This window comes from Bombina bombina, chromosome 7 (assembly GCF_027579735.1).
Source record: "Bombina bombina isolate aBomBom1 chromosome 7, aBomBom1.pri, whole genome shotgun sequence".
In the NCBI taxonomy this organism is placed as follows: domain Eukaryota; kingdom Metazoa; phylum Chordata; class Amphibia; order Anura; family Bombinatoridae; genus Bombina; species Bombina bombina.
The window spans coordinates 544,439,857-544,463,881 of NC_069505.1; the positions used below are offsets into that span (position 1 = coordinate 544,439,857).

General features: G+C 38.4%; 1 protein-coding gene across 1 annotated transcript in view; it reads right to left on the minus strand.

Annotated features, from left to right (window-relative positions):
- The window catches only part of LOC128636524 (zinc finger protein 585B-like), a 101,334-nt gene that overhangs the window by 65,411 nt on the left and 11,898 nt on the right, over positions 1-24,025 (minus strand). Inside the window, exons 5-7 of the mRNA XM_053689523.1 lie at positions 6,291-6,353; positions 3,797-4,900; positions 293-352 (exon numbers count right to left, since the gene is read on the minus strand). Coding sequence (XP_053545498.1) covers positions 293-352; positions 3,797-4,900; positions 6,291-6,353 — 1,227 coding nt within the window. The remainder of the gene's footprint in view (positions 1-292; positions 353-3,796; positions 4,901-6,290; positions 6,354-24,025) is intronic.

A 24,025-nucleotide genomic window follows, 5' to 3' on the forward strand; every position in this document is an offset into this window, starting at 1 on the left:
AATAAAGATAGCAAGTGAACGAAGAAAAATTGATAATAGGAGTAAATTAGAAAGTTGCTTAAAATTGCATGCTCTATCTCAATCACGAAAGAAAAAATTTGGGTTCAGTGTCCCTTTAAGTACTCAGCTCTTTAATAATAATTATAAAAGTGCCTTTTGTATTACTTAAAGGGACAGTTTTATATCAGCACATGGTAACATTGGATGTGAGTTTTTGAAATATGGGATGTAATTTTTATATTCACACATTTAAATGGATTTGTTTATTTTTTTTATTTATGATTCACTTCACCTTCTGAGATGACAGATGTGTGATATGTATTATTTCCATCATCTCCCATCTGACAAGTTCCTTAAGGAAAAAATAAATGAGTAAAGATCACACATTACTGTATATAACATATAGTAAATAACAGGATTGCTGTAGTATATATATATTAGAGCTGGGCGATATGGGCAAAAATGAAAATCGCGATTTTTTACTCAAATTTCTGAAAAATGACTAAGACACCTTAATTTTCTAAACAAGCTCCTGGGAGAGAGAGAGGGGGGAGACAGGCTCAGTGGAAGTGAAAGCAGTCTGAATAACTTGCTGCATATACTTATTCCTGGAGATTTATTCAATAAAATAATTTATTTTCAAACACCTAAATTATGTATATACTGTAAGTATGTAAAGCATTAGCCATTAAACGTTTTTTACTTACTGTGTAGATGTATGAAAATAAAAACAAACATTTTATTGGACAAATCTCCAGGTATAAGTATATGCCAGGGCAGTGCCACATATGTTATTCAGACTGCTTTCACTTCCACAGAGCCTCCCTTCCCTCCCTCTCCCGGAGCTTGTTTACTTTATTTATAACCCGACAGACAGTGGCAGTGCAGTCAGATTGCTGCCTTATCCAGCCCGTAGTGCAAGTTTCTTACTTGCTTGCCTCCAGCTTCCAGTCGCCTGAGTGAGCAACCCACCCCACCTTGACCACGTTTCTCCACTCAACTATATTAAAATTAACACCAACTTTGCTCCGCAGCTTCCTTTCTCTATAGTGGGCTCTCGAAGGTGGAAGCAAGCCCTTTTAATGCCACCAGACCCTACATAACTGCTCTTGAAAGTTGTGAGTACAAGGCAGTCTGAGAATTAGACATTACGCTGCCACTGGGTGCCCGGGACTGAACGGAGGTGACATTAATATTAATTAACAATTTGCTTTTATTTACTGTATTTAAATATTAATTTCAACGCGTTTATAGTATAGTATGGGTTATAGAACTAGTTAGCCCTATTTTTAATAGTAACTCTCAAGCAACCAGAAACTACACTTACCCGGAATCTACCAATCCCCATGGGTGCCAGTTAACTGAGAGTTTACTGTATATACTGTATATAATATATTTATATATATATATATATATATATATATCACAGGACTGCATATAAAACAAATATATACATATATATATATATATATATATATATATATATACTGTATATATACATACATATATACAATATATATACATATTTCTACAGTAGAGGCTGTAATTTTAATATAGTTTTAATATAGTGAATCTAAACTATTAGTTTTTAATTTTACATAAGCCCTTAGCCTTTATCTTGGCACTACCCACACTGATCATGTCCACCGCACATCGGCAAAAATCTAGTGAAATGCTTGTGCAATGCCGCCCCTTGCATATTCACGGCCAATTGGCCGCTAGCAGGAGGTGTCAATCAACCTGATCGTATCCAATGGTGCTAATTGCTGTCCAACGCCTCAGACGTGGCGGACGAGTTAAGGAGCAGCGATCTTACGGCAGCTGCTTCTTAACTTCTTCAAATAGGGCATGTAATGTTAAACAACTTTCAAATTTACTTTTACAACCAATTTTGCTTTGTTCTCTTGGTATTCTTAGTTGAAAGCTAAACCTAGGTAGGCTCATATGCTAATTTCTAAGCCCTTGAAGGCCGCCTCTAATTTGAATGCATTTTGACAGTTTTTCACCACAAGAGGGCGTTAGTTCATGTGTGTCATATAGATAGGGTGACCATATTGCTGCTTTAAAAAGGTACACATATGAAAAATACATATGTCATAGCTGTTAAAAGAAATGTTTTGTATAAGAACCCTGACATATGTGTTTTTCATATGTGTCCCTTTTTAAAGCGGCAATATGGTCAGCCTACATATAGATAACATTGAGCTCATGCACTGATTGGCTAAAATGCAAGTCTGTCAAAAGAACTAAAATAAGGAGGCAGTCTGCAGAGGCTTAGATACAAGATAATCACAGAGGTAAAACGTGTATTATTATAACTGTGTTGGTTATGCAAAACTGGGGAATGGGTAATAAAGGGATTATCAATCTTTTTAAACAACAACAATTCTGGTGTTGACTGTCCCTTTAATGTAAAGAGGGACCATAAGACTATTTTCTGGTAATACTCTTCTCAAAACAATTTATTTTGTGTATTCTCCTGTGCTAAACAAGTATTTTTTTTATATTCTGCAACAACAGTGTAATTTTGTGTTTTTTAGAATACTGGATTTATCTCTGAATCTGCAGATGATGCTGGGATGTTGCCGTACACCGATTTCACAATTGCCCATAAGTGTTACTTGGTCCTACATATATACTCTTACTCAGTCTCCAGGCCCCTAAACTGACTAAGAATGTCATTGCTCTGTGTGCGATTATCAATACTTGTTGAAAAGGTGTGTGACTTCCTGCTGCCTCTTGACCAAAAGTCATATCACAACTCTGCCTGTGTATAAATACCTGTGTATGACACTGCTTGCTACAGCTTGATTATTAATAGCTGCCAGAATACCTTTGTATGACTCTGCTTGCTTTCGTGGATATTGTGAATTTCAATATTTTAATGTCTTTCTGCTTAAAGGGACATTATACACTAGATTTTTCTTTGCATAAATGTTTTGTAGATGATACATCTATATAGCCCATACAGGGTTTTTTTTAATAGTATAGTTTTGCTTATTTTTAAATAACATTGCTCTGATTTTCAGACTCCTAACCAAGCCCCAAAGTTTTAGAAGAATGCTGATGTATACCTACTCCAGCTTGCTCCTGTTTGTGTAAATAGTCTTTCCATATGTAAAGGAAGGGGGAGGGGGGAGTGTCTGCTATTTCCCACTTGCAGTGTGTGTTCCAGCTACCTTTTTAACAGAGCTAAACTGGGAGCTTCTAAGTAACTTTTTTAAACGGTTTTATACTGGATTTTTAGATCAGTATCTGTGCATATTATTCTTTATACTAGTGTCTATTACATGCAGTTATATGAAAATTGGTGTATACTGTCCCTTTAAATACTTGTGTTTTTCTCTATCTTGCTTGCTGATCTGTGCTAATAGCAATCTACAACAGTTTTCTCCAGCCATATAGTACATCTTGTTCCAGTTATTAGTTTGCCCCTTTCTGCAGTGAGCTTATATTATCTGATTGTGTGCATTGCAGTCACTCTAGTTCCAGTTTCCCTGTTTGCCATATACAGGATTATTCATATATAACCAGATTGCTCAAGACATATCATACTTCATGTTCCAGCTACCCTATTTGCATTTTACTGGACTAAGTGTGTATAATCTGATTGGTGCTTCACCTCCATAATCATACTATAGCCAGCTAGTATCCAGTCTCTAGCTGATGTGTCTAACATAGCTTGCTGATTCACTTAATTTTATGTTTTGGTCTAGCCTCTTTCCATACTTTAACCAGTGAGACAATACCAAGATTATACAAATGCATTGCTGACATTTTACAAATAGCTTCTCACCTGTATTGCTTTTCTCTTGAGTTATGGTATTCTCATTAATTGTGTAGTCCTTTCCACACTCACTGGCAGCATAGCTTGTATCTCCCATATGTAACCTCATATGTTTAACAAGTTCTGAACTCTGACAAAATTCTTTCCCACATTCAGAGCAGATATAGGGCTTCTCTGCAGTATGTTTATTCATGTGCAGCTCAAGACGGGAATCAGTACTAAATCTTTTACTACATATGTTGCACTCAAATGGTCGCAAATGAGCATGTTTTGTCTTGTGAGTGTACAGAGATGAACGGTTTTTATAACATTTTCCACATTCCTTGCAAAGAAAGGGCTTCTCTGAAGAATACATCCATTTGTGGCCTATGTGTTGGTCTTCATGTCCAGAATCACATGGTCGGATATCGTGATGTATCTTTTTATGAACGTATAGCGATGAACGGTTTTTATAACATTTACCACATTCTTTGCAAACAAAAGACTTCTCTGTGGAGTGCATCATTTTTTGCCCTATGTGAGAACCAGCTAATGGACGATCTCCTGTGTGAATCAACCTGTGTCTAGCAAGACCTAAGCGGCAAATTAACGATTTACCACATATGGAACAAATAAATCCTCCAGTCTGGCTTTTCTGGTGAAAAAGCATAGCTGAACGACTGGTAAAACCTTTTCCACAATCACTACACACAAAGGGTTTCTCTCCAGTGTGAGATCTTATATGTACAATAAGATGAAAGTTGCATGAGAACGCTTTTCCGCACATACCACATATAAATGGTTTCTCTCCTCTGTGGTTCCTCAAGTGATTATTAAAATGCCTCTTGTTATCAAAGCCTTTTCCACATTCGCTACATATATGTTCCTTATTTTCTTGTAAAATATTTTTATCATTGTTATTTATAATTTTGTGACTATCCAATACACATTGTTGAGTTTCTGATTGATTTAGGTCTTGTATTTCAGTTGTCAAAATAGTGTGTCCTTCACATTCAGGCTGATTAATGGTACTGTTCCTCATGGGATCTTCTCCACTTTCAAATAAACCGTCCTTTGAGGGAAGAGCTACATAATTTGCTTTAGGTTTTTCCTCATCTCTGATCACAAATGGTCCTAGAGAAGAAGAAAAACAAATGTATATATTCATAAATTCTGTGTTTAGTTACATATTAAATTATCATTAGGGTGTATTTATTTCAATATCTAAAGTATGCTTTATTAAATTAGAAGAAGATTATATTGAATGAGCTCTCTGATAGCCATACAGAATGGAACCATTAAAGTAAGTTCTGTGTTATATAACACACTCACATAAATAACTTTAGGTTCTAATAAATAATGTTTCAAGGGACATGAAAGTCAATATTAAAGGCATAGAAAGGTCAAAAATTAAATGTGAATGGGTACAATTTGATTTGAAATTGAAGCATTTTTTTAAATATACTTCCATTAGTAAAAATGCTTCTAGTAAAAGCTATTACTGCGTTTCTGCGGCATACGCACATATGCTATGAGGACCAGGACGCCTATATTCAAACACTAAACCTTCTCAGAGAGTCAACAGTGGCTTGTATGACACAAATGACATATTTAGAAGCAATACCAACCACCCCCAGATTGAGCAGGCAGGGTGTTTGAATACTAGTGCACGGGCTCTCACAGGATATCTGAATATGCCACAGAAAAACAGTAACAACTTACTTTTCTATCCATTTACCATGAAATCTCACGAGGTTTCATTGGAATCTCACAAGACCACAGTAAAGCAAAGCATGATTCCAGCACTGTTGATGCTGATTGGCTGTTTTTTTTTGTTCTTTTTCAACTTTCAGCTGGATATTAACTGAAAGATAACTTTTTACAGAATACTTACTCTGGTGAGCTGAAGGAATTGTGAGGTAAAATATCTTTCTTTTTTACATAGAGATGCTCAGGTGATATTTTCCTGTCAGCTTTTTACAGTTATACTGCATCACTTTTAAGTGATTTAGTATATAGGTATTATGTCCCTTTAAGCTAGTTCCTATAAATACAATTTAATCCTTTTGCAGGGTTAAATTATTTTAGCACTATCCCTTTAATTATATATAGTGGAGAGGGGAATTTTTAAACTTGTTTACTTTGCTCCCCTTTCATGTAATAAAAAAGGCACTACGATGAAAATATTACATATTGCAGGTGTCACAAACCTAACCCTGCTACATATATTTCCCTTATTGACTTCAGCAGAAGTGATAATGTTAAATAGTGCATAGCAATGTTTTGCAACCAGAATAACAGTAGCTAGCTGTGTCTAATACCAAGTTTGGAATGGCTACTCCAAACAAGGCAAGTGGGCGGGGAGTTTGACCACTGCAAAACATTTGCAATAAACAAAATGTTAATGTAATCAGAAATTTTTCACATTCAGATGGTATACTAACTTATTGCAATACACACATCCTAAAATTACAAAATGCTTCTCATTTTATCTATATCTGGGCTAGTTTGTCAGTGAAACTACCTGCTGATTCGACAGTTGAGTGAGTTGCATCTTCACAGTCTTCATCTATAATCTGACAATTACCTGTAAGAAAAAAAATAAAAAATCACAGTGGATAAAAGTAAAGTAGATTTCAGGAAACATTACTAATTATGTCTCCTTAAAGGGACATTAAACACTTTGAGATGATATTATAAAATGATAAATCGTATATATAAAAAAAACCTTTGCAATTTACGTTCATTATTTATTTTGTCCCCGTATCCTGTAATTCCATTCTGAAATTGTGAGCTTTTCAGTTCCTGTTAGAAATGGAAGTGCAGAACACTGTTTTATTCCACACAGCCATTGGTTGCACACTCTAGTGACCTATTTATAACTGTCTCTAATTGGCCACAGCAGAGAAGGTACCCTAAGTTACAACATGGCAGCTCCCATTGTTTTATAGACATTAAAACTTTACACTTATTTTATCAATATATAAAAAACTAATGAAACTTTAAAAAATGCATCTACATGTTATTCTCAGACTAATCTTTTCTCTGAATGCTTCATTCTATCTAGCATTTATTTAGTGTTTAATGTCCCTTTAAAGGGACAGTCTACACCTTAGTCATCATAAAGTTATTTTTAAAATAACTTTCTCTTGTAAGGTGTATCCAGTCCACGGATCATCCATTACTTGTGGGATATTCTCATTCCCAACAGGAAGTTGCAAGAGGACACCCACAGCAGAGCTGTCTATATAGCTCCTCCCCTCACTACCATATCCAGTCATTCTCTTGCAACTCTCAACAAGCATGGAGGTAGTAAGAGATAAGTGGTGAAATGTAGCTGTTATTTTGCTTCAATCAAGAGTTTATTATTTTTAAATAGTACTAATTGTGCTATTTTGTTCCAGGCAGAAAAAAAGAAGAATCTGCCTGGGATTTCTATGATCTTAGCGGGTTGTAACTAAGATCCATTGCTGTTCTCACACATGTCTGAAGAGAGAGATAACTTCAGCGGGGGAATGGCGTGCAGGTTATCCTGCTATGAGGTATGTGCAGTTAATATTTTTCTAGAAGATGAAATGAAGGCTAGAAAATGCTGCTGATACCAAATTTATGTAAGGTAAGCCTGAATACATTGATTTAATAGCGACTGGTATCATGCTTACTTTATGAGGTAAAACTCTTTTATATTTACAATATAAAACGTTTGCTGGCATGTTTAAACGTTTTTATATATACTTTGGTGATAAAACTTTATTGGGGCCTAGTTTTTTCCACCTGGCTGGCTTAAATTTGCCTAGAAACAGTTCCCTGAGGCTTTCCACTGTGTTACTATGAGTGGGAGGGGCCTAGTTTAGTGCTTTTTTGTGCATTAACTATTACAGACTGAGACATCCAGGAGTTCCCTGAATGCTACAGGACATCTCTAAAGGGCTTTTAGGCTTCCAAAATCATTTGTTGGGGAAGGTAGGCCCACAGTAAGGCTGTGGCAGTTTGGTGTGACTGTTAAAAAACGTCTATATCGTTTTTTTGATCCGGTTTTTGAACTAAGGGGTTAATCATCCATTTGCAAGTGGGTGCAATGCTCTGTTAGCCTATTATACACACTGTAAAAATTTCGTTTGATTTACTGCCTTTTTTCACTGTTTTTCAAATTCTGACAAAATTTGTTTCTCTTAAAGGCACAGTACCGTTTTTTATATTTGCTTGTTAACTTGATTTAAAGTGTTTTCCAAGCTTGCTAGTCTCATTGCTAGTCTGTATAAACATGTCTGACATAGAGGAAACTCCTTGTTCATTATGTTTAAAAGCCATGGTGGAACCCCCTCTTAGAATGTGTACCAAATGTACTGATTTCACTTTAAGCAATAAAGATCATATTCTGTGCCGACTAACTCTCCCCACGTGTCAGATCCTTTGACTCCCGCTCAAGGGACTCACGCTCAAATGGTGCCAAGTACATCCAGGGCGCCCATAGCGTTTACTTTACATGGCGGCAGTCATGGATAATACACTGTCAGCGGTATTAGCCAGACTACCTGTATTTAGAGGAAAGCGAGATAGCTCTGGAGTTAGACAACATACAGAGCATACTGACGCTTTAAGAACTATGTCTGATACTGCCTCACAATATGCAGAAGCTGAAGAAGGAGAGCTTCTTTCTGTGGGTGATATTTCTGACTCAGGGAAGATGATGCAACCTGATTCTGATATTTCTACATTTAAATTTAAGCTTGAACACCTCCGCGTGTTACTCAGGGAGGTTTTAGCTGCTCTGAATGACTGTGATACAATTGCAGTGCCAGAGAAATTGTGTAGACTGGATAAATACTATGCAGTGCCAGTGTGTACTGATGTTTTTCCAATACCTTAAAGGTTTACAGAAATTATTACTAAGGAATGGGATAGACTAGGTGTGCCGTTCTCTCCCCCTCCTGTTTTTAGAAAAATGTTTCCAATAGAGGCCACCACACGGGACTTATGGCAGACAGTTCCTAAGGTGGAGGGAGCAGTCTCTACTCTAGCAAAGCGTACTACTATCCCTGTCGAGGACAGTTGTGCTTTCTTAGATCCAATGGATAAAAAGTTGGAGGGTTACCTTAAGAAAATGTTTATTCAACAAGGTTTTATCCTACAGCCCCTTGCATGCATTGCACCTGTCACTGCTGCTGCAGCGTTCTGGTTTGAGTCTCTGGAAGAGGCTTTACAGGTAGCGACTCCATTGGATGAAATACTTGACAAGCTTAGAGCACTTAAGCTAGCCAATTCTTTTGTTTCTGATGCCATTGTTCCTTTGACTAAACTAACGGCTAAGAATTCTGGTTTTGCTATCCAGGCGCGCAGAGCGCTATGGCTTAAATCATGGTCAGCTGACGTTACTTCAAAATCGAAGCTGCTTAACATTCCCTTCAAGGGGCAGACCCTATTCGGGCCTGGTTTGAAGGAGATTATTGCTGATATCACTGGAGGAAAAGGTCATGCCCTTCATCAGGATAGGTCCAAACCAAGGGCCAAACAGTCTAATTTTCGTGCCTTTTCGAAACTTCAAGGCAAGTGCGGCATCAACTTCCTCTAATGCAAAACAAGAGGGAACTTTTGCTCAGTCCAAGACGGTCTGGAGACCTAACCAGACCTGGAACAAGGGTAAGCAGGCCAAAAAACCTGCTGCTGCCTCTAAGACAGCATGAAGGAACGGCCCCCTATCCGGTAACGGATCTAGTAGGGGGCAGACTTTCGCTCTTCGCCCAGGCGTGGGCAAGAAATGTCCAGGATCCCTGGGCGTTGGAAATTATATCCCAGGGATATCTTCTGGACTTCAAGGCTTCCCCCCCCAAAAGGGAGATTTCACCTTTCACAATTATCTGCAAACCAGATAAAGAGAGAGGCATTCTTACACTGTGTACAAGACCTCCTAGTTATGGGAGTGATCCATCCAGTCCCAAAGGAGTAACAGGGACAGGGATTTTACTCAAATCTGTTTGTGGTTCCCAAAAAAGAGGGAACCTTCAGAACAATTTTGGATCTTAAGATCTTAAACAAATTCCTCAGAGTTCCATCATTCAAGATGGAGACTATTCGTACCATCCTACCTATGATCCAGGAGGGTCAATACATGACTACAGTGGATTTAAAGGATGCTTATCTGCACATTCCGATACACAAAGATCATCATCGGTTTCTCAGGTTTGCCTTCCTAGACAGGCACTACCAGTTTGTAGCTCTTCCCTTTGGGTTAGCTACTGCCCCAAGAATTTTTACGAAGGTTCTGGGGTCGCTTCTGGCGGTCCTAAGGCCACGGGGCATAGCAGTGGCCCCTTATTTAGACGACATCCTGATTCAGGCGTCAAACTTCCAAATTGCCAAGTCTCATATGGACATAGTGTTGGCATTTCTGAGGTCGCATGGGTGGAAGGTGAACGAGAAAAAGAGTTCTCTATCCCCCCTCACAAGAGTTTCCTTCCTAGGGACTCTCATAGATTCTGTAGAAATGAAAATTTACCTGACGGAGTCCAGGTTATCAAAACTTCTAAATTCCTGCCGTGTTCTTTATTCCATTCCTCGCCCTTCGGTGGCTCTGTGCATGGAAGTAATCGGCTTAATGGTAGTGGCAATGGACATAGTGCCGTTTGCACGCCTACATCTCAGACCGCTGCAACTATGCATGCTCAGTCAGTGGAATGGGGATTACACAGATTTGTCCCCTTTACTAAATCTGGACCAAGAGACCAGGGATTCTCTTCTCTGGTGGCTATCTCGGGCCCATCTGTCCAAAGGTATGACCTTTCGCAGGCCAGATTGGACAATTGTAATGACAGATGCCAGCCTTCTAGGTTGGGGTGCAGTCTGGAACTCCCTGAAGGCTCAGGGATCGTGGACTCAGGAGGAGTCACTCCTTCCAATAAACATTCTGGAACTAAGAGCGATATTCAATGCTCTTCAGGCTTGGCCTCATCTAGCGACAATGAGGTTCATCAGATTTCAGTCGGACAACATCACGACTGTGGCTTACATCAACCATCAAGGGGGAACAAGGAGTTCCCTAGCGATGTTAGAAGTCTCAAAGATAATTCGCTGGGCAGAGATTCACTCTTGCCACCTATCAGCTATCCATATCCCAGGTGTAGAGAACTGGGAGGCGGATTTTCTAAGTCGTCAGACTTTTCATCCGGGGGACTGGGAACTCCATCCGGAGGTGTTTGCACAATTGGTTCTTCGTTGGGGCGAACCAGAACTGGATCTCATGGCGTCTCGCCAGAACGCCAAGCTTCCTTGTTACGGATCCAGGTCCAGGGACCCCAAGGCAACACTGATAGATGCTCTAGCAGCGACTTGGTCCTTCAACCTGGCTTATGTGTTTCCACCGTTTCCTCTGCTCCCTCGTCTGATTGCCAAAGTCAAGCAGGAGAGAGCATCTGTGATCTTGATAGCGCCTGCGTGGCCACGCAGGACTTGGTATGCAGATCTGGTGGACATGTCATCCTTTCCACCATGGACTCTGCCGCTGAGACAGGACCTTCTACTTCAAGGTCCTTTCAACCATCCAAATCTAATTTCTCTGAGGCTGACTGCCTGGAGATTGAACGCTTGATTTTATCAAAGCGTGGTTTCTCTGAGTCAGTCATTGATACCTTGATTCAGGCACGGAAGCCTGTCACCAGGAAAATCTATCATAAAATATGGCTTAAATATCTTTATTGGTGTGAATCTAAGGGCTACTCATTGAGTAAGGTCAGGATTCCCAGGATATTATCTTTTCTCCAAGAAGGATTGGAGAAAGGATTGTCAGCTAGTTCCTTAAAGGGACAGATTTCTGCGCTATCTATTCTTTTGCACAAGCATCTAGCGGATGCCCCAGACGTTCAGGCATTTTGTCAGGCTTTAGTTAAAATCAAGCCTGTGTTTAAACCTGTTGCTCCACCTTGGAGCTTAAATTTGGTTCTTAAAGTTCTTCAGGGGGTTCCGTTTGAACCTCTTCATTCCATAGATATCAAACTTTTATCTTGGAAAGTTCTTTTTTTGGTAGCTATTTCCTCGGCTCGTAGAGTTTCCGAGTTATCTGCCTTACAATGTGATTCTCCTTATCTGATCTTCCATGCAGATAAGGTAGTTCTGCGTACCAAACCTGGGTTTTTACCTAAGGTGGTATCTAATAAGAATATCAATCAAGAGATTGTTGTTCTGTCTTTGTGTTCTAATCCTTCTTCAAAGAAGGAGCGTCTATTACACAATCTGGACGTGGTTCATGCTTTAAAGTTTTACTTACAAGCTACTAAAGATTTTCGTCAAACATCTGCTTTGTTTGTTGTCTACTCTGGACAGAGGAGAGGTCAATAGGCTTCGGCAACCTCTCTTTCTTTTTGGCTAAGAAGCATAATCCGCTTAGCCTATGAGACTGCTGGCCAGCAGCCTCCCGAAAGGATTACAGCTCATTCTACTAGAGCTGTGGCTTCCACATGGGCCTTTAAAAATGAGGCTTCTGTTGAACAGATTTGCAAGGCGGCGACTTGGTCTTCGCTTCATACTTTTTCAAAATTCTACAAATTTGATACTTTTGCTTCTTCAGAGGCTATTTTTGGGAGAAAGGTTTTACAGGCAGTGGTACCTTCCGTTTAAGTACCTTGCTTGTCCCTCCCTTCATCTGTGTACTTTAGCTTTGGTATCGGTATCCCACAAGTAATGGATGATCCGTGGACTGGATACACCTTACAAGAGAAAACATAATTTATGCTTACCTGATAAATTTATTTCTCTTGTGGTGTATCCAGTCCACGGCCCGCCCTGTCATTTTAAGGCAGGTATTTTTTAATTTTAAACTACAGTCACCACTATACCCTATGGTTTCTCCTATCTCTGCTTGTTTTCGGTCGAATGACTGGATATGGTAGTGAGGGGAGGAGATATATAGACAGCTCTGCTGTGGGTGTCCTCTTGCAACTTCCTGTTGGGAATGAGAATATCCCACAAGTAATGGATGATCCGTGGACTGGATACACCACAAGAGAACTAAATTTATCAGGTAAGCATAAATTATGTTTTTTTACTATTCCTGCTGGATGATATAGAAAATTGTGCAGGAGGCTATCTGCAGCTTAATATAAGGTAAGACTTTAAGATGACTAAAGGTGTAGAGTAGACTGTCCCTTTAATAGCAAATTATGGGCTATATTGTATACTGAAGAATGATTAGGTCATAGAATAATTAGGTGTTGATAGCGCTTTTCCCCCAAAAAAATAAATACTATTTTACTTTAAATATTTCATCCACCACTTTAAAATCTGGCTCAATGCTTTACATTAAAAAAGGTTGGGCTTAATTAAGAGTGGGCGTGGTCTGGGAGGTCCCATTTTAAGGGGTGGAGATTACACATAGCAGTAACTCACATCCAGCTTCAATTTTTCATATTATAATATACAAAGTTAATATTTTATTTCATTTTAGCTTTTAAGAATAGTAAAGAGAAATACTTTTATAACAAGTGCTTTAAAGAGTCCTGAGTAATACAAGAAAGTTTTAATTTTGGACTTCAGGGAAACAGTTAATTGACAAAGAAAATCAAAGGAAAAAAAAGAAAACATTTTTTTTTTTTATAATCAATATTAATTTAAGAATATTCTCCAAATATATATACATATTAGAGAAAAAAAGATTAATTATAACCAGTGGCATATTTATGTTTTGTACTGCCCTAGGCACTCAAAATTCTGCTGCCCCCCCCCCCCCCCCCAAAAAAAAAAAAAAAAAGGTTTTAGGCCTTTTTTCCACTTAATATTTTTTGGGGTCAATGTGTAAAATGTTTTTGTTTTGTTTGTTTTTTAATAACAATTAAAAAGAAAATGGGCTAGCAAAACACTTGCATACAGGTGGGTTGAATTGCAAGCATTTAATACCATTTTCTCCCTGAGAGAAGGGAGAGAAAAGAAGGGGAGGGGGAAAAGGAAAGGAAAGGAAAGGAAAGAGAGAGAGAGAGAGAGAGAGAGAGAGAGAGAGAGAGAGAGAGAGAGAGAGAGAGAGAGAGAGAGAGAGAGAGAGAGAGAAAAGTGGTGAGGAAAAGAAAAGAGTAAAAGAAGGGAGCAAGGGATGGAGTTTAGAGAAAGAAGGAAGGGAAACAAGTTGAGGGAGTGAGTTGAGGGTGGAAGGGAGAAAGGGAAAGAAGGGAGAGAGAGGAAGGGAGGGAAATAAGAATAATACACTTTGAAACAATCACTGCCCCTTACATGCAACAACATACAGTAATTATCATCATTCAAGTAATGAAACTTTTTAAGTGTCCGTTTACTACTTACTCCGTGAGTTCATGAATGCAGAGAAAGCTAACTATTAGTAGCTAACATACATTAGCACTGAGATTTTATGATTAGACATCACAAGCTGATCTAAGCAGTGCACAAGACGCATCCAGTCTGTTAGTTACTAAGACCTGCAATAAGCACTGCACTTGCAGACCCCCCACAGCTGACAAGGGGAGGCAGCATATTGGCACAAGGTCTTCTCCAGCCTCACCTTGTAAGCATATCCCCGGGCAAGTTTCTCACCAAGAACGCTTCCACTGCAAAAATGCCGGTGGCTCTAAATGAAGCAACACTTTAAAGGAGCACTGCCTGTGAAGAGCGACCTTAATCAGCGCAGTGCCTTGTCTTCTCTGTAAAAGCCGGCACTTTATCGCTCACTGTACTGTATGCTGGCTTTTAGAGAGAGGATAGGACAGATGTGCAGCCCATCGCAAATCTGCTGCCCTAGGCCTTGTTGGCCTAGGCCATAATACGCCCCTGCTTATAACACTTAAAGGGACATGAAACACAATTTTTTTCTTTCATGATTCAGACAGAGAATACAATTTTAAACAATTTCTACTTCTATTATCTAATTTGTTTCATTCTCTTGCTATCATTTGTTGAAGGAGCAGCAATGCACTAATGGTTTCTAACTGAACTTATGGGTGAGCCAATCACAATCAATATATATATATATATATGCAGCCACCAATCAACAGCTAGAACCTAGGTTCTCTGCTGTTCATGAGCTTGCCGAGATAAACCTTTCAGCAAAGGATAACGAGAGAAGGAAGCAAATTAAATAATAGAAGTAAATTGGAAAGATGTTTAAAATTGTATTCTCTATCTGAATCATGAAATACATTTTTTGGGTTTCATGTCCCTTTAATTCAAAACCTATTTTATCACTATAAATCCAACCTTAACACCCCAAATTCATACATTAAACTATAATGTATGAATAAATGGGGGTGTCCACCATAGCAATTAACCTCTCCTTCTCTCTTCCCCTATACCAGCCCAAATCCTCTTCCCCGCCCGGAGTCTAAAACCCTTTAAAGGGACAGTAAAGTCAAAATTAATCTTTCATGATTCAATTAGAGCATGCAATTTTAAACAACTTTCCAATTTATTTCTGTTATCAAATTTGCTTGATATAGCCTCCCCATTTGCAAAATAAATCTTTTAACATTTTATTTGTACATCATATTGTTTAATTATCATTTGACAATGATATTGATCAATTAAAGTTTTTAATTTAAAGGGACACTGAACGCAATTTCTTTTATGATTCAGATAGCGCAACAATTTTAAGCAACTTTCTAATTTACTTCTATTATCCATCTTTCTTCGTTCCCTTGGTATCTTTATTTGAAAAAGCAGGAATGTAAGCTTAGGAGCCGGCCCATCTTTGGTTCAGCACCTGGGTACAGCTTGCTGATTGGTGGCTAAATGTACCCACCAATCAGCAATTCAGGGTTAATATATAAAAAAAAGAAAAATTAATAATACAAGTAGATTAGACAGTTGCTTAAAAGTGCCGCTCTATCTGAATCATGTAAGAGAAAACTTGGGTTTAGTGTCCCTTTAAGTTCTTTTATAGACGTCCAAGCTCTAGGAATGAGATTTCTAACAGCCAGAATGACTGCACTGACAAATCTAGTTAACGGACCATGATGTCTTCCTTTACCAAAAAAATAATGTTCCTTTGTATAGGTTATCAAGCATTTTAAATGTTAGGTATTTTGTAGGAATACTATACTATTGGTTCACATTTAAAGGGACAGTCTACACCAGAATTTTTATTTTTTTAAAAGATAGATAATCCCTTTATTACCCATTCCCCAGTTTTGCATAACCAACACAGTTATAATAATATACTTTTAACCTCTGTGATTATCTTGTATCTAAGCCTCTGCAAACTGCCCCTTTATTTCAGTTCTTTTGACAGACTTGCAGTCTAGCCAATCAGTGCCTGCTCCCAGATAACTTCACGTGCACGAGCACAGTGTTATCTATATGAAATATGTGAACTAACACCCTCTAGTGGTGAAAAACTGTTAAAACGCATTCTGAAAAGAGGTGGTCTTCAAGGTCTAAGACATTTGCATATGAACCTCCTAGGTTAAGCTTTCAACTAAGAATACCAAGAGAACAAAGCAAAATTGGTTATAAAAGTAAATTGGAAAATTGTTTAAAATTACATGCTCAATCTGAATCATGAAAGTTTATTGTGGCCTAGACTGTCCCTTTAAATTATTCAAATGTTAACAGCTCTATACTCCAAGCCTTTAATGATAGTTTTAGGGCTACTGTAGTAACAATTCACATCGAGGGCTAAATTACAAGTGGAGCAGTATTTAAAGCTCGGCTCGAGTGCTCGTATTACAAGTTGAAAGTAAACCGTTTTCGCTAACCTGATGCGCGTAAAAAGCAGAACAATAATGCGCAAGATAATTTATTCCCCCATAGAAGTCGATAGAGCAAAAAAGAGGGAAAAACCACTCTACAAACACAATCGCATATTCTTAAGTGCGCTAACCCGACATGAAAATATAATTTCACATTCCAATGTTCTTCACATAACAGGGTAACAATTTTTACTCTAACGCACAACTCGTAATCTAGCCGTTAAAGTTCCCATGTTTATAAGAGCATTTTTAAATACTGGGCTTTAAATCATTCAACTTTACAACCACTTTAAGAGGAAGGTGAGACATTGGGACAAAGGTCCCTGTTAGGGGTTTAGTTTTCAAAATGTATTTATTAGAAGTAATTATAACTCACAGTATATAGCATCACAAAATGAAAATGATATGATTGAACATTCCATAGTGGGTTTAGTTTTCTTTCTGTCTTAGGAGCATTTGCCTATATAAGAATGTGAGCTCTAAGTCTTAGGTTCTGCTGAGCTTGGCCATGTATGTATCTTACCTCTTTAGAATTTGCTCTGTATGTGTTTTGGACTGTGGGTTTCCATAACAACATCCAAAAATCTAAATCTGGTACTAGAAGAGTAAGGACAAGCTGACGTTTGGGGAGTGAGAAGCTGGGTGGTTGCAAATTATAATAGGTTTTAGGATATGTGGATATGGCTTGGGTGCAGATTTGGTCAGATGCCTGGAGGGGTGGAGAAAAAGGTTAAAAGAGCAGAGTTGGGGCAGTCCATTGATTGTGTTTTATTAGGTCATAAATATGGTAGGGAAGTAGCAGGAAGTATAGATCAAGATCAATGAAAATGGGATGTGAATAAAAGGGCATGTTAAAGGGACATGAAATCCAAAAATGTCCGTTCATGATTCAGATAGAGCATGCAATTATAAACAACTTTCTGATTTACTTCTATTTTCAATGTTCTTCATTCTCTTGGTATCTTTTGTTGAAAAGCAGGGACATATGCTTAGGAGCCAGCTCATTTCTGGAGCACTATATCTATCTATCTATTGGGTACTTATAGAGCGCAAGCTAATCACCCGAGGGTCTGCGCTATGGCAGCAGTTTTGCAAGAAATCCATTTGCAAGAGCACTAGATGGCAGCAGTATTTCCTTTAATGTAGTCCTCCAGACACCGAAGTACCTAGGTATCTCTTCAACAAAGAATATTGTGGGAACAAAGAAAATTTGATAATAGAAGTAAATTTGAAACTTTTTTGTATGTTCTGTCTTATTCAGAAAAGAAAATTGTTGGGTCTCATATCCATTTAACTATCTTGAGGATCCTTTTGTTAGCTCAAGAGTATTTCAAAACCTTTCTGAAATTATGGACGCCCTTGATCCTTGTCCAAAAGGTAAAGCTGGACTGGCGCAATGAAAAAGAGGCCATGCTTGAATATCTGTTCTTTGCTCTGCACTTCCAAAGGTACCTCATTGTCTGGCCATGCAAATTACTGCCACATCACTACTAATCCAAATATATACTGAGGACTAGGGATGGGCGAATGTGTTTATATTCAAATTGGGGGCAAGATTACATATGCAGCGTCGCCCGCAAAAGCCGGCAACGCCGGTTTTTACGGGGTTTTGGTATCACATATACGGCGCAGCATATAAATGTGGAGCGTATATTTCACACGTCGCCCGCAATTTTTACTCCCATAAGCTAACATAGAACCACGTCGCAAATCGGTATCACATATTCCGCGCAAGGACTTTACTCCATTTTCACCTCGCTATACATAGGCAGGCGCAGCAAGCCTTGGGCTAAAAATGTGAGCACCGTAACTCCCGTAACTGCCTGAAAATATTATCCAACACCTAACGCATGAGCAATATCTATATACCTGTCAACCGCCAACCCCCACCGCAATAACTAATAAAATATATTAACCCATATCACAATAAACCTAATAAATGTATTAACCCCTAATCTGCCATTAACCTACATCGTAATAAACCTAATAAATGTATTAACCCCTAATCCGCCATTAACCCACATTACAATACACCTAATGTATTAACCCCTACTCCGCCATTAACCCATATTGCAACAAACCTAATAAAACTATTAACCCCTAATATGCCATTAACCCACAACTCAACCTAATAAAACTATTAACCCCTAATCTGCCAAACCCACACAACACAATAATCCTAATAAATCTATTAACCCCTAATCCGCCAAACCCCCACAACGTAATTAATTAATTAAATTACTAAGCCCTTAACCTAACACCCCCTAAATTAACCCTAATTACCTAAATTAAAAAATACTAAGTTACAATTAAAATAAAAACCTAACATTACTTAAAAATAAAAAAAATTACATTAATTTAAGATTACAAAAAATATAAAAGTCTAACATTACATAAAATAATAAACCAAATTATCAGAAATAAAAAAATTAAACCTAATCCCTATGAAAATAAAAAAGCCCCCCCAAAATAAAAACACCCCCTAATCTAATAGCCCTTAAAAGGGCCTTTGGTAGGGCATTTAAACAGCTCTTTTACCTTAAAAAATACTAAGTTCCCCCTCTAACAGTAAAACACCCCACCCACCAAACCCCCCAAAATAAAAAAAACTAACACTAAAAAATCCTACACTACCCATTGCCCCTAAAGGGGCATTTGTATGGGCATTGCCCTTAAAAGGGCATTCAGTTCTTTTAAGAGTGCCCAATAAATCCCTAATCTAAAATAAATAAAATAAAAAAAAATAATAAAAAGCCTAAGTCTAACCCCCAGATAGGTACTCACGGTTCCTGAAGTCCGGCAGAGAAGGTCCTGTTCCAGGCGGTGAAGTCTTCGTCCAATCGGCTGACCTCTTCCTTCTTCATCCAGGACCAAGCCAGTGCGGCGCGGAGCATAGCAGAGATGAGCGCAGAGCAGGACTGGCGACCGCAGAGCCATAGAGCTTGGAGGATCCTCTTCGTACAATCGCAGCTGTATACTGAATAGTGAATTCAAGGTACGCGTTTAAATATGGCATCCCTTGCAGTCCTTGTGGCTAACTGGATTCTTCAAATTCAAATCAGCCAATAGGATGAGAGCTACTGAAATCCTATTGGCTGATTTGAACAGTAGCTCTCATCCTATTGACTGATTTGAATTTGAAGAATGAAATCAGCCAATAGGAATGCAAGGAATGCCATATTTAAACACGTACCTTGAATTCAATATTCAGTGTACGGCGGCGATCGTACGAAGAGAAGGAAGAGGTCCCCGCTTGGAAGATGTCGGCCGCTTGGAAGAAGACTTCACCGCCTGGAACAGGACCTTCTCCGCCGAACTTTAAAAACTGTGAGTACCTATCTGGGGGTTAGACTTAGGCTTTTTTTTATTTTTGGGGGTTTGCTTTTATTTAGATTTATTGGGCACTCTTAAGGGCAGTAAAAGAGCTGAATGCCCTTTTAAGGGCAATGCCCATTTAGGGGCAATGGGTAGTTTAGGATTTTTTAATGTTAGGTTTATTTATTTTGGGGGGTTTGGTGGGTGGTGGGTTTTATTGTTGGGGGGGACTTAGAATTTATTTAAATGCAAAAAAGCTGTTTAACTTAGGGCAATGCCCTACAAAAAGCCCTTTTAATGGCTATTGGTAGTTTAGCATTAGATGAGGGGAGGAGTTTATATTTTTGAGGGGGCTTTTTTATTTTCATAGGGATTAGGTTTATTTTTTATTTTGGATAATTTTGTTTATTATTTTCTATAATGTTAAACTTTTTATTTTTGGTAATTTTAGATTAATTTATTTTAATTTAATCTTAGATTTATTTTTCTAAATACTGTTAGGATTTTATATTTCTTTCATGAAATTAGCAAGAGTCCATGAGCTAGTGACGTATGGGATATACATTCCTACCAGGAGGGGCAAAGTTTCCCAAACCTCAAAATGCCTATAAATACACCCCTCACCACACCCACAATTCAGTTTTACAAACTTTGCCTCCGATGGAGGTGGTGAAGTAAGTTTGTGCTAGATTCTACGTTGATATGCGCTCCGCAGCAAGTTGGAGCCCGGTTTTCCTCTCAGCGTGCAGTGAATGTCAGAGGGATGTGAGGAGAGTATTGCCTATTTGAATGCAGTGATCTCCTTCTAAGGGGTCTATTTCATAGGTTCTCTGTTATCGGTCGTAGAGATTCATCTCTTACCTCCCTTTTCAGATCGACGATATACTCTTATATATACCATTACCTCTGCTGATTCTCGTTTCAGTACTGGTTTGGCTATCTACTATATGTAGATGAGTGTCCTGGGGTAAGTAAGTCTTATTTTCTGTGACACTCCTAGCTATGGTTGGGCACTTTGTTTATAAAGTTCTAAATATATGTATTCAAACATTTATTTGCCTTGACTCAGAATGTTCAACTTTCCTTATTTTCAGACAGTCAGTTTCATATTTGGGATAATGCATTTTAACATTTTTCTTACCTTAAAATTTGACTTTTTCCCTGTGGGCTGTTAGGCTCGCGGGGGCTGAAAATGCTTCATTTAATTGCGTCATTCTTGGCGCGGACTTTTTTGGCGCAAAAATTCTATTTCCGTTTCCGGCGTCATACGTGTCGCCGGAAGTTGCGTCATTTTTTGACGTTATTTTGCGCCAAAAATGTCGGCGTTCCGGATGTGGCGTCATTTTTGGCGCCAAAAAGCATTTAGGCGCCAAATAATGTGGGCATCTTATTTGGCGCGAAAAAATATGGGCGTCACTTTTGTCTCCACATTATTTAAGTCTCATTTTTTATTGCTTCTGGTTGCTAGAAGCTTGTTCTTTGGCATTTTTTCCCATTCCTGAAACTGTCATTTAAGGAATTTGATCAATTTTGCTTTATATATATGTTGTTTTTTCTCTTACATATTGCAAGATGTCTCACGTTGCATCTGAGTCAGAAGATACTACAGGAAAATCGCTGTCAAGTGCTGAATCTACCAAAGCTAAGTGTATCTGCTGTAAACTTTTGGTAGCTATTCCTCCAGCTGTTGTTTGTATTGATTGTCATGACAAACTTGTTAAAGCAGATAATATTTCCTTTAGTAAAGTACCATTGCCTGTTGCAGTTCCTTCAACATCTAAGGTGCAGAATGTTCCTGATAATATAAGAGATTTTGTTTCTGAATCCATAAAGAAGGCTATGTCTGTTATTTCTCCTTCTAGTAAACGTAAAAAATCTTTTAAAACTTCTCTCCCTACAGATGAATTTTTAACTGAACATCATCATTCTGATTCTGATGATTCCTCTGGTTCAGAGGATTCTGTCTCAGAGGTTGATGCTGATAAATCTTCATATTTATTTAAAATGGAATTTATTCGTTCTTTACTTAAAGAAGTCCTAATTGCTTTAGAAATAGAGGATTCTGGTCCTCTTGATACTAAATCTAAACGTTTAAATAAGGTTTTTAAATCTCCTGTAGTTATTCCAGAAGTTTTTCCTGTCCCTGATGCTATTTCTGCAGTAATTTCCAAAGAATGGGATAATTTGGGTAATTCATTTACTCCTTCTAAACGTTTTAAGCAATTATATCCTGTGCCGTCTGACAGATTATAATTTTGGGACAAGATCCCTAAAGTTGATGGGGCTATTTCTACCCTTGCTAAACGTACTACTATTCCTACGTCAGATGGTACTTCGTTTAAGGATCCTCTAGATAGGAAAATTGAGTCCTTTCTAAGAAAAGCTTATCTGTGTTCAGGTAATCTTCTTAGACCTGCTATATCTTTGGCTGATGTTGCTGCGGCTTCAACTTTTTGGTTGGAAACTTTAGCGCAACAAGTAACACATCGTGATTCTCATGATATTATTATTCTTCTTCAACATGCTAATAATTTTATCTGTGATGCCATTTTTTATATTATCAGAGTTGATGTCAGGTTTATGTCTCTAGCTATTTTAGCTAGAAGAGCTTTATGGCTTACAACTTGGAATGCTGATATGGCTTCTAAATCAACTTTACTTTCCATTTCTTTCCAGGGTAACAAATTATTTGGTTCTCAGTTGGATTCCATTATTTCATTTTACCACAGGATAAAAAATCTAAAGGTAAAAACAGGGCTAATAATCGTTTTCGTTCCTTTCGTTTCAACAAAGAACAAAAGCCTGATCCTTCATCCTCAGGAGCAGTTTCAGTTTGGAGACCATCTCCAGTTTGGAATAAATCCAAGCCAGCTAGAAAGGCAAAGCCTGCTTCTAAGTCCACATGAAGGTGCGGCCCTCATTCCAGCTCAGCTGGTAGGGGGCAGGTTACGTTTTTTCAAGGAAATTTGGATCAATTCTGTTCACAATCTTTGGATTCAGAGCATTGTTTCAGAAGGGTACAGAATTGGTTTCAAGTTGAGACCTCCTGCAAAGAGATTTTTTCTTTCCCGTGTCCCAGTAAATCCAGTAAAAGCTCAAGCATTTCTGAAATGTGTTTCAGATCTAGAGTTGACTGGAGTAATTATGCCAGTTCCAGTTCCGGAACAGGGGATGGGGTTTTATTCAAATCTCTTCATTGTACCAAAGAAGGAGAATTCTTTCAGACCAGTTCTGGATCTAAAAATATTGAATCGTTATGTAAGGATACCAACGTTCAAGATGGTAACTGTAAGGACTATCTTACCTTTTGTTCAGCAAGGGAATTATATGTCCACAATAGATTTACAGGATGCATATCTGCATATTCCGATTCATCCAGATCATTATCAGTTCCTGAGATTCTCGTTTCTGGACAAGCATTACCAGTTTGTGGCTCTGCCGTTTGGCCTAGCTACAGCTCCAAGAATTTTTACAAAGGTTCTCGGTGCCCTGCTGTCTGTAATCAGAGAACAGGGTATTGTGGTATTTCCTTATTTGGACGATATCTTGGTACTTGCTCAGTCTTTACATTTAGCAGAATCTCATACGAATCGACTTGTGTTGTTTCTTCAAGATCATGGTTGGAGGATCAATTTACCAAAAAGTTCTTTGATTCCTCAGACAAGGGTAACCTTTCTGGGTTTCCAGATGGATTCAGTGTCCATGACTCTGTCTTTAACAGACAAGAGACGTCTAAAGTTGATTACAGCTTGTCGAAACCTTCAATCACAATCATTCCCTTCGGTAGCCTTATGCATGGAAATTCTAGGTCTTATGACTGCTGCATCGGACGCGATCCCCTTTGCTCGTTTTCACATGCGACCTCTTCAGCTCTGTATGCTGAAGCAATGGTGCAAGGATTACACGAAGATATCTCAATTAATATCTTTAAAACCGATTGTTCGACACTCTCTAACATGGTGGACAGATCACCATCGTTTAATTCAGGGGGCTTCTTTTGTGCTTCCGACCTGGACTGTAATTTCAACAGATGCAAGTCTCACAGGTTGGGGAGCTGTGTGGGGATCTCTGACGGCACAAGGAGTTTGGGAATCTCAGGAGGTGAGATTACCGATCAATATTTTGGAACTCCGTGCAATTTTCAGAGCTCTTCAGTTTTGGCCTCTTCTGAAGAGAGAATCGTTCATTTGTTTTCAGACAGACAATGTCACAACTGTGGCATACATCAATCATCAAGGAGGGACTCACAGTCCTCTGGCTATGA